The sequence below is a fragment of the Carya illinoinensis genome, chromosome 2 (assembly GCF_018687715.1).
Source record: "Carya illinoinensis cultivar Pawnee chromosome 2, C.illinoinensisPawnee_v1, whole genome shotgun sequence".
In the NCBI taxonomy this organism is placed as follows: Eukaryota; Viridiplantae; Streptophyta; class Magnoliopsida; order Fagales; family Juglandaceae; genus Carya; species Carya illinoinensis.
The window spans coordinates 22,342,384-22,353,245 of NC_056753.1; the positions used below are offsets into that span (position 1 = coordinate 22,342,384).

Sequence of the window (10,862 nt, forward strand, 5' to 3'; positions counted from 1 at the left end):
GATTTGCATCCAGAAGGTCTCCCTATCAAATGCTATATCCCCTGGACATTTCTTTTCGTCATAAGGAACCAGTAAAAACAGAGAGGAGTCGAAAGTCCATGGCTTTCCTTCGAGGATTCTGTGCATATCTACATGTGTCTCAAACGTGATAACGAACATGTTCTTCTCCACTACTTGAAAGTTTCCCTTTTGCTTATTCTCCATATTTTTGCCATTGTGTTACTAATCAGGGTCTTGCCCACTATTCGTTCGGAACAGACCTTTCCTATCAAGCTTTTTTCGCCCTTCCGTTCGATCTCCTCCTTTCCGTTTTAGACCACCTCCACTATCTCTTCTCCCTCCTCTATCAGTTTAAACTTTCTCCATTGTTCCTCTAAACCTTTCGTCCTGTTATTCTCACCTCTCGACATGGTTTGTCCAAAGCAAGGGAAGAACCAACGAGACTGTAGCTCACCACCTCAGAGTTTGTCGAAACTCGCTCTAGAGAGGAGACGATATGACAAATCTTCTATGGAAGATCCTCATCAACTCCCTTTAGATTGTTTCTTATTACCTAGTATTGCAATTTGCAAATACATATTAGCTCTTCTTCTGTGTTGGAAGGTACTACACGTCTTTGCCAATCAAATGACACACAATTTGCCAAGTGGACATGATTTGATTAAAAAAATTAATATATCTTTCTTATAACATAATCTTATTCACCTCACCTTATAAAGTAATTGCATGTGACAATCTGTTGATTAAAAATATGAGAAGTGCTATAACTATAAAGAGATTTCACAAAAATAAACTCACAAACTGATATCTTCATTTGATCCATTAAATTGTATAATATAGCTAACAAATTACATAAAGCTACGTTAATTTGTGAGTTTATTTTTATAAAGTTCTTTTATGATTAAAGTATTTCACTAAAAATATTATATCTTTGATATTATTAAGAGGAAAAAAAATTAAATGAAGAGAATTTATTCCAAATACATATACATGATGGTCTTTTATTAATAAGTTGGAAATTTGTCCAATTTTTTATATTTTTTTAGGAATGAAATTTGAAATCTATTTAATTATATAAAAGCAGAGTTTTAAATTGATTGCGTGGCATTCCTACCACAAAATTTGGAATTACAATATAATGTGAAGCATTTTAAATGACACTAAAAAAATAGATGTTGATTCAAAGCAACTTAAATAAACATATAAAACCACACTTAGGCAAAATGCCACTTCAATCCAAAGCAACGGTTCAATCACCAATCAGCTCAACTACAAAGCCAAACGATCATGCGTGTTCACTCCTTATTGGCCATTTGGCTAGAACTGGTTTGCATTGAGTTATTATAAAACAACCAGAAACCACACTATCAGCACCATACTACTTTTTTCTAGAGCCAAAAATGGTAGATGAAGAAACTTCAAAGCCAACAATAGAAGAAGAGGAAAATTAATGAGGATTTGAACAGTATCAAAGTTCGTGGCATTCAGCTTGCGTATGAAGGGGAACCACCACTTTTCGCCAACTTCAACCTTACAACTAAAACAAAGAGAGACAGTCAAGCGATGGAAGACAATTCCTACACCAATTAGTCGCAGTGAAAAAAGGAAAAGAACACCCACAAACTATTAATGGTTGCGCAGAGAAGAGAAAAACAGAGGAATCACTTGGAGGAAGAAGAGAATAATGAAATGCTAAAAGTGTGAATAACTAAATTGTATTCTGTAATGATTCACTATGTACAAACGTGTATTGATATTTATAGCTTACAAACCAAAAATAATGAAATGAATAAAAGAATGAATTTACAACTCATGTCAACGTAACAGAAAAATATTCTTCATCTTGCCATTCTGTGTTTATCGGGAGGAACCGTAGGCATTTGCTTCAGTCCAATTCTATCTTGTGATTTCATCATCCCCCCGTAAGATGGAGAGTAAATGTTGATTACTCCCAAACCCATCTTGGACAGTAATCTATAGAATGTGGGTGAATGAAGTGGCTTTGTGAGTAAGTCTGCCAATTGGTTTGATGAGGAAACATGTACAGTGGAGATTTGTCCAGCCGAAACTTTGTCTCAAACTAGATGACAATCTAGTTCAATGTGTTTCGTACATTCGTGAAACACAGGATTTGCAGCTATGTGCAATGCAGCCAAATTGTCACAGTACAATGTTGCGGGTTCAGAAATGATGATGCCAAAATCATTCAGTAGAGATCGAAGCCATGTGAGCTCACACACTACAGCAGCCATGGCCCTATATCCAGACTCGGCAGACGAACAAGAAACCGTGTTTTGCTTCTTGGATTTCCAGGCAACAAGAGACTTACCAAGAAAGACGCAAAATCCAGTGGTTGATCGCCGTGTATCTGGGCAATTTGACCAATTGGCATCTGAGTAAGACATGAGTTGAAGCTGGGTTGTGCTAGAAAAAAAAAATTCCTTGGCTTGGTGTGCTTTTAATGTATCGAAGGACTTTGATTACGGCATCATAGTGAGGTACTCGTGGACACTTCATGAATTGACTTAATAAATTCACACTATAACTAAGGTCTAGACGTGTGTTTGTGAGATAAAGTAGTTTGCCCACTAATTTCCTATACAACACAGGGTCATGAAAGTGTTCTCCTTCATCCAGATTAGGCTCCATTGGAAGGGGAGAAGGTTTGGCTACAAGTAACCCAGTCTAAGATAAGATGTCCAATGCATATTTACGTTGACAAACTTGAATTCCATCCCTTGAGCGGGCAACTTCCATGCGAAGAAAATACTTTAGTGGCCCAAGTGTTTTGATTTTGAATTTGGTGGATAAGAACTGCTTGACTGCATCGCTGGAATCGGTGTTTGAGCTCATTAAAATAATGTCGTCAACATAGACAAGGAGAGCAACATACGAAGCCGCTGTTTGTTTAATAAAAAAACTATAATCCGCTTTGGATTGCACAAATTCGAATTCAGCAAGTGATAAAGAGAGCTTAGTATCCCATTGCCGAGAAGCTTGACGTAAACCATAGATACTCTTTTGTAATCTACAGACTTTGTTTGTGTGGGAGGAGGAAAGACCGGGCTGCAACTTCATATATAATTCTTCATCAAGTTCCCCATATAGAAACGCATTATTTACGTCCAATTGTTACAAGTCCCAGCCCTTTATGGCAGCTATAGCAAGCAAACATCTTATTGAAGTCATTTTGGCAACGGGAGAGAGTGTCATGAAAGTCAATTCCCTCTCGTTGGGTAAAACCTTTTGTGACCAATCGGACCTTGGCACGTTCAATCGATCCGTCAGCTTTGAACTTGTATCAATAAATCCATATGTAGTCAATCGGCTTCTTGCCGGGAGGTAGATCGACGATGGACCATGTCTCATTGAGCTCAAGTGCAGTGAGCTCTTGATCCATTGCCTCACGCCAGATGGATTCTTTGACTGCTTGAGAGTATATGTTGGGCTCGGTGTTTATTGACATTGATGAGGTGAAAGCATGAAATGATGGGGATAAAGAATGATATGAAAAAACAGAAGATAATGGAAAATGAATTTTTGAACCTGCAGTGTTGGAAGATTCAGCAACTTTTAGCTTGGATGTTGACTGTAGTGAAGGCAATGCATTGCAATGAAAATCTTTAAGGTAGGTAGGAGCATTACGTCTTCTGGTTGAGCAATGAGGTAGTGGTGGAGGAGTGGTGGTTGATTGGGTGAGTTGTGTAGGTGAAGGTGAGTCTATGTTGGGTTGTTCTAGAGGTGGTGAAGGAATGGGTTCAACGTAGACTTGTGGAGTTGGGTGGGGAATTGAATTGGAAGGACTGAGGGGGTTCGGATCAGAGTGAGGGAAAATTAGGGAATGAGTTGGGGTCATATGGGTTTTTAAGAGGGAATATGTGTTCATGGAAGACCACATCACGTGATAGAAATATTTGGTTTGTGATGATATCAAGAAGCTTGTAACCCTTGACCCCATATGGATATCCAAGGAAGAGGCATTTTCGTGCTCTGGGGTTGAATTTAGATCGAGTATGGCTGAGAATATATGCATAACATAAACACCCGAATGTTCTAAGGTGGGAGTAGGATGGTTTTTTGTTGTAGAGGAGTTCAAATGGTGACTTGTGGTGAAGGTTTGGGGTGGGTGTTTTGTTTATCAAATAGACAGCAATAGTGATGAAGTTAGTCCAATATTTCATTGGAAGTCCTGACTGGAATTTCAAAGCTTTGGCCATGTTAAGTATGTACTGTTGTTTACGCTCAGCTAATGCATTTTGTTGAGGCGTTGCAACACATGTACGTTGATGCAACACTCATTTTGACTGATAAAAGCAAGGCATGTTGAATTCGGCACCATTGTCTGATTGGATTGTTTTTATTTGGCTTTCAAATTGAGTGGAAACAATGGAAAAGAAATTTTGGAGTGATGTACGTGCTTCGGATTTGGTTTGGAGTAAATAGACCCATGTGCAGTGAGTATATTGGTCTACAATAGTAAGAAAATATTTGATGCCATTATAAGATTGGACCTGATTGGGGCCCCAAATATCAACTGCTATGAGGTCAAATGGTTTGGAAACCATGGTTTCCGAATGAGGAAATGGCAGTTTATGTTGTTTTGCAAGTGGACAGATTTCACATGGGATATTTGAAGAATTTGTAGGCTTAGAATTTCCTTTGTGCATATCATTCAAAATATATTGTGTCATTGAACTATGTCTGAATCTATAATGCCAAAGTGTAAATTCATCTACCTTAGAAACATTTGTGGTATTAACGTAACTGAAATTTAAAGTAGGAAAAATGAATGTAATGCAGTAGGGTTTGGTCTGGAAGGTTGTAGGTGGTAGAGTCCATCATGCACTTTCCCCACTCCAATCATCATCCAAGAGGAAAGGTCCTGAAAGTAGCAAGAATTGGAGAAAAATATTAGACAACAATTGGAAGAAGAAGTCAGAGATTTAGCCAAAATTAAGTTGAATGAAAAATCAGGGACACATAGAACATTTTTTAGAATCAAATGGTCAGAGATATGCACGTCACCAATGTGAGTAGCTGCTGTGGTTGTGCCATTAGGAAGTTTGATGGTGTGTGACACTGTGGTGACATTATGTGTAAAGAAGTGGGGGCTACAAATCATGTGATCTGTGGCTCCCGTGTCTATTATCCAAGAGGCAGCAGCATGGGCAACGTGACTGGATGTGTGTGTGGGATTGCAAGATAAAATACCAAAGGTAGGCGATTGAGATGCCGAAATGGTGGTATGAACGTGATTGGCAGCAAGTGCGTTAGTCAAAGAGTTGGAGGACTGTAGTAAGCCAAGGAGATGGCTGTACTGCTCCTAAGTAATAGGTGGTCCATTGCCAATTTGTTCCTGCTCAAGAGAAGATTGATTAGCATATGATTTAAATTTGGCATTATTTTTGTGTCCGGGAGGAAATCCATTGAGTTTGTAGCACTTCTCTTTGGTGTGTCCCGGTATACGGCAATGAGAACAAACAGTAAGTTTGGATTTGCTTTGAAGCATCTCTCCAATGAATGTCCCGAAATATTGCAATGAGTGCAAAATAATCGATCTCGACAAGCAGATGGTGAACTGCGATTGTCTGGTCCCTTGGTAGCCATTGCAACAGGCACTGGTGAGGAGTGGAGTTGTCTACGTCTTTCTTCTTGTTGAACCATGAATAGAACTCGATTTAGAGCAGGAAGAGTATCATTGAGGAGAATTTAAGCTCGTACCAAATCATAAGAGTGATTTAGTCCCATGAGGAGCTGCATGACTTTGCTTCGATGAGTGTAATCCATGAGTGTCTTCATTGCTCCACACGTAATCGATGGCATAGGCTCATATATTTCAAGTTCATCCCAAAAACTCTTAAGCTTATTATAATACTGACTTACCGAATCAGCATCTTGTGAGTGAGGAAATGGATTTGGTGAGTTGAAAGATTCTTGGAGCATTTTGAATGGAGAATCGTTCCTGGAGGTCATTCCATACACTGGTGGTAGTTTCTGCATGTGTGATGCTTAAGCGATGTTCAAATCCAACTCAGTGTTGTATCCATGCAATCACCATATCATTACAACGTTCCCAAGGGGCATAAAGGGGATCTGCAGAGTTGGAAGGTTTGTGGATTTTGCCATCAATAAATCCAAGTTTATTTTTGATATTAAGTGCCCTGCGCATGGTTCTTGCCCAAGTTACATAGTTTTTAGTATTGAGCAAATCTGGAACCAAGGGAGAAGAAGCTCCTTCTCCAGGCTGTATGTAATAGGGACTGGTGGGATGGTGGGGATTGGTCTCAGGATTGGTAGGCATATCAGAAGCAACATTTTCTGTATTTGAAGGTGTTTCGGTCATAGCTCTGGTACCATATTAATGGTTGCGCAGAGAAGAGAAAAACAGAAGAATCGCTTAGAGGAAGAAGAGAATAATGAAATGCTAAGAGTTTGAATAACTGAATTGTATTCCGTGATGATTCACTGTGTACAAACGTGTATTGCTATTTATAGCTTACAAACCAAAAATAATTAAATGAATAAAAGAATGAATTTACAGCTCATGTCAACATAATAGAAAAAATTCTTCATCTTGCCATTCTGTGTTTATCGGGAGGAATCGTAGGCATTTGCTTTAGTCCAATTCCATCTTGTGATTTCATCACAAACACCCACGAACAAAGCAAGGAAACCAAATCCGTTTCAAGATCCATTTCATCTCACCTTCTGTCTTCCTCATAAAGTACAAGTGAGCCCAAATCTTCGCTATCGTTAGAGGCCTCTGATCCATTTCATTGCACTTTCCGTCTTCTCTATTCTGATCTGTAATCTTCGATTTGTACCAACAAAAATATTAGTTACTTTTTAAAAAAAAATCAAATCGTCTTTATTTTGGCAATGATCACGGACGCCTATTTTTAGCCATTCCAGAGAGAGAGAGAGAGAGAGAGAGAGAAGTGGACAAGGGAAGATAGTCTTTTTCTTTCCCTTTGGTCATCTGTCTCCATCTATCTGATTCCAACTCTCTCTCTCCCCCCTTCTCATTTTTCTTTGCTCTTAGGCAATATTAACTGATATTTTTTGTGAAATGAGAATCCTTTTGACAAAAAACCAAAAAAAAAAAAAAAAAACAAAAATAGACATTCTATGGCGGAATGCTCCTATCTCAGTTTCCCTGCCTCACAGTACTATTATCTCTCTCTCTATTTTCTATTGAGTAGTTCCGTATAAAGTTTTGGTTTTTTTTCTTGCTAGGTTATAATATGAGAAGTATGCAAGGTAAAATGTATAGTTGCTCATTACAAGTTAGTGGATGTGTTTAATATATATATATATATATATATATTTGTAGTTGTTATTGGGTGCAAAAGCAACATAATTACTTGGATTCTGAATAACTAAATGAACAATGCCGTTTCTTTTCTATTACTATACATATAAAAGCGGAGTCATGCAATTCCGACGTAGCACTCTTTCCGTTCAAGTCGGTTATTATTGGTGATAACAGGTAAATAAAATAAAGGAAAACACTATATCCACAGATGATTTCTACCGAAATCATCTACCGAAATTTTTTTTTTATTTTTTTTTTATATTTTATTTTTACTTAGTGATTAAGTAAATATTTTTAAATGAATATATAATTTTTTTTATTTTTAAAAAATATCTAAATAATTTTAAAAAATAGTGAAAGAAAAAAAAAATTAAAAAAAAAAGATTTTGTAGTGATCGGTAAAAATCTTCTGTAAAAATTCTCTGTGGACGTAGCAACGTCCTAAAATAAAATCTCAAAGTGTTGCATCGGTGATCCTTTTAAAAACTGTGTTTCACCGATATATTTGTTTTGATATATTTATTTTAATATGTATATAGTTCTTTATGATATATTTTAAAAGAATCAGAGAATGTAAATTCAAATATTATAAATTTATTGATATATCAATGTAAGCTTAAGAAAATATAAGCTTATTAAATTAAACTGGAGTTGGGCCAACAAGTAGGGGAGCCCATGGGTCACGGGATTGATCTGCACTCTTGCTCGTCCATAGTTAGGGTTTTAGATTCTCACATTTCGTTCTGCAAGAGAAAGCGATCGAGCAAAGGAAGCAAATCATGGAGGGCGTAGACGACGGAGGGATAGAGACGGTGTTGGACTCCAAGGACATGCAGCAACAGAGCAAAGCCTTCGACAAGCTCACTGACCGCGTCGAAGATCGCCAGCTCGACTCCACTCGCGTCCAAGAGGTCCGATCTTCTCTGTTTCTTTCTTTCTATATCTCCGAACCTTAACTTTATCTTCTGTTCGGATTAGAATTCAGGAAAATAAACATATTTGAGACTCGTGTCCTTCCGTATGTAATATCGAGGAATATTTTTGCCTTCATTTTGATTGTGCTTTTTTTTTTTTTTTTTCCCTCTTCATGGTTATGTTGGCAGGCAATGGCGTCGATTGCGGCATCGGCAGAAGCGGATTGGAAAGCTACGAGATTGAGGTACGTCTGACTTTGTTTTTGTTTCGAGCTAAGGACTTGATCAATCAAAAAACGCGCATTTTATACCCGTTGAGTTTATATTACATTAGATACTTTGGAATTGGTATGACCTTTTTAAATTCCTGCTTTGTATTTTGAATGTGGAAAATGTCTGCTGCTTTAACTGCTTTCTCAACAAGCTCTGACCACCATGTAGTGCTACTTTTTATGCCGATTTGTTTACCTCGAACAGTGTTTGAAAATGAAAAGGCATGAATTTCAAGGAAGTTTCCTTTTCGAAGAGCTTGAAACTATTTTGAAAACATAATTAAACTAATCTTTTTTCAGTCAATCAGACAGTGTAATACTCCGAGTTTGTAACCTGGTGACTTTTTTCTTCAAATTGTGATGCATGTGACCTGATTCTATGATTTTCATAGCATGGGCTAGAACTATTTTGAGCTGCATTTTCATGTACGAAGAGCTCATTACAAATTTTGTATGCATTTGAAGCAATAGTGTACAACTTCTCAGGGGTTGTAGTTTAATGTGTACTGATCGGAACTATAAAACCATTAGTTTCTTTGGCTGCATTCACTTTTTTATGTGCGGGATTTTAAAGTTATTAAACATTGTGTGTTTTTCATTTATAATCGCTTCAAGAGTAGGAATCTCAGACTTTTTTATAACATGACTGTAAATTAAGTGCTATTAATTTCTTAACTAATAATTACTGCTTGATCAGGCTGAAATGGACGAGTATGTTTTTCTTTTGACTTGTTACTCCGGATTATTTCTGCATTTCTTTTATGCTTTTCTGTCTCTGTATTTCGATGAAGATAGCATTTTCTTCCTTGCAGAGAGAAAGAACTGGCTTCTGTTAAGATTAGCACAGCTGATGTTGACATAATTGCAAATGAACTAGAGGTTTGATGCCTCCTATATTTTCTCATGCTCTTTAATGTATATTATTACCCCTTTGGCTGTAGAAGTTTTATGCTTCCTTCCTTTTCAACATTGAAAACAGTTGGACTCAAAGGTGGCTGAGAGAACCTTACGTGAGCACAAAGGTGATGCTGTTGCTGCCATTCGGCATTTGCTTCGGTAGAAAAGGGGAGTGGAGTGATTTACAAGTGGTTGCGTTTTCTGATTTTTCTGGAATCATTTTGCTTTCTACTGAAATATGAATTATTGATACGGACAGCTATATTGTTTTGCCCTCAGAAGTCTCTAGATCTGTCTCTGCAATGGAACATGTTGCCTCATAAATTCTCTGTACGTAATGACTCAGATTTGTTACGATGTTGATGAATGCTTTTTTACTCAATTGGTACAAAAAGACTAGTAAATTTCTTTTTTTGATTGGCATTTCCGAGAACAATGGCTCAACTAATACCATGGGTGCACACAAAATTGAGAAGTAGATATCGATACTCATAAATTCAGGCCTTGAAAGCTTGAGTTGCTAAAGGTCTTTTATACATACAAGCAAATGATTTCATTCTAATAATAATAATTCAAAGTACAGTAAATGGGAATTCGGGGCTCCTACAATCGTTCCAAAATTTTTAAATTTAGATGCTAAGTAGTAAAAGAAGTGTAAAAAGAAAATGTAAATGTTGGAATGAGAAGTTGGGCAAATGGAATAGTCCCTTACATGCTCTATTATTGATTGCAGTATGGTTTAAGAGAAGACAAATCATGAAGGTGGTTTTCTGAGGTAGTTATCAAAGAGGTCTACGTAGGGTTTCTAGCGCAGTCATGAGAGGTTGTCCGTAGATGGGGTTGCACCAATTATGGATCGATTGTCGTGGTTGAAAGTCTCTGTCTCCTGCTCCACTGACTTGGTTAAAACAGTACGTTGACTTTGGGTTTTAAAAAAAGTAACAAGATAGATAAGAATGAAGGATTGACTCGATCACAACTTCGTAGTTGTTCGAAAAGCCATGCAACTATATGACACATGGTGCCCGTGCGTCAACTAAGGAGAGGAGTGGATAGTCAGATATTGAAGATCTGAAGCCTAAGAATTAAATGGACTGGCACATGATGTACACTTGCCCACGATTTTGTGACACCGCTTCTTGCACCTTATAGATCAGCGACTTGAGAATCCAATTGTATGGCGCGTGTAGCTCAAAAGTGGCCGAAAGGCAATAGATCGGCCATTTCCATCCCAAAGGAGAGCAAACACAAAAACTTAACATCCGTGACTACAAAGCCATGGGAGAAGAAGAGAGGGAGGGGAGAGGAAGGGAGCAGCAGCTCCACTCAGATAGGCTCCTTTTGTGTGGATTGAAATTGGTGAGTTTAGAGAGAGAGGTCACTTTCCTCCACCATGATACGAAGGTCTTGTGGTGGTAAGGACGTGCATGTTATAAATATTGCATTGTTTAAATCATGTAGCAA

The 10,862-nt window shown here is 37.7% G+C and overlaps 1 protein-coding gene across 1 annotated transcript; it reads left to right on the plus strand.

Annotated features, from left to right (window-relative positions):
* The first annotated feature begins 8,007 nt into the window (after window positions 1-8,007).
* LOC122300358 (huntingtin-interacting protein K) lies at window positions 8,008-9,780 on the plus strand. Its single transcript, XM_043110947.1, has 4 exons — window positions 8,008-8,226; window positions 8,419-8,474; window positions 9,314-9,380; window positions 9,481-9,780. Exons 1-4 carry the CDS (start codon window positions 8,095-8,097, stop codon window positions 9,559-9,561), a joined length of 336 nt encoding a protein of 111 aa, XP_042966881.1. The 5' UTR covers window positions 8,008-8,094; the 3' UTR covers window positions 9,562-9,780.
* Window positions 9,781-10,862: the final 1,082 nt, after the last annotated feature.

What these genes read in the sequence shown, in the direction of transcription:
- LOC122300358 (XM_043110947.1), top strand. Translation starts at nt 8,095, where the DNA reads ATGGAGGGCGTAGACGACGGAGGGATAGAGACGGTGTTGGACTCCAAG. An exon ending in ACTCCACTCGCGTCCAAGAG is followed by an intron (nt 8,227 to 8,418) that starts GTCCGATCTTCT and finishes TTATGTTGGCAG; the next exon opens with GCAATGGCGTCGATTGCGGC. An exon ending in TGGAAAGCTACGAGATTGAG is followed by an intron (nt 8,475 to 9,313) that starts GTACGTCTGACT and finishes TCTTCCTTGCAG; the next exon opens with AGAGAAAGAACTGGCTTCTG.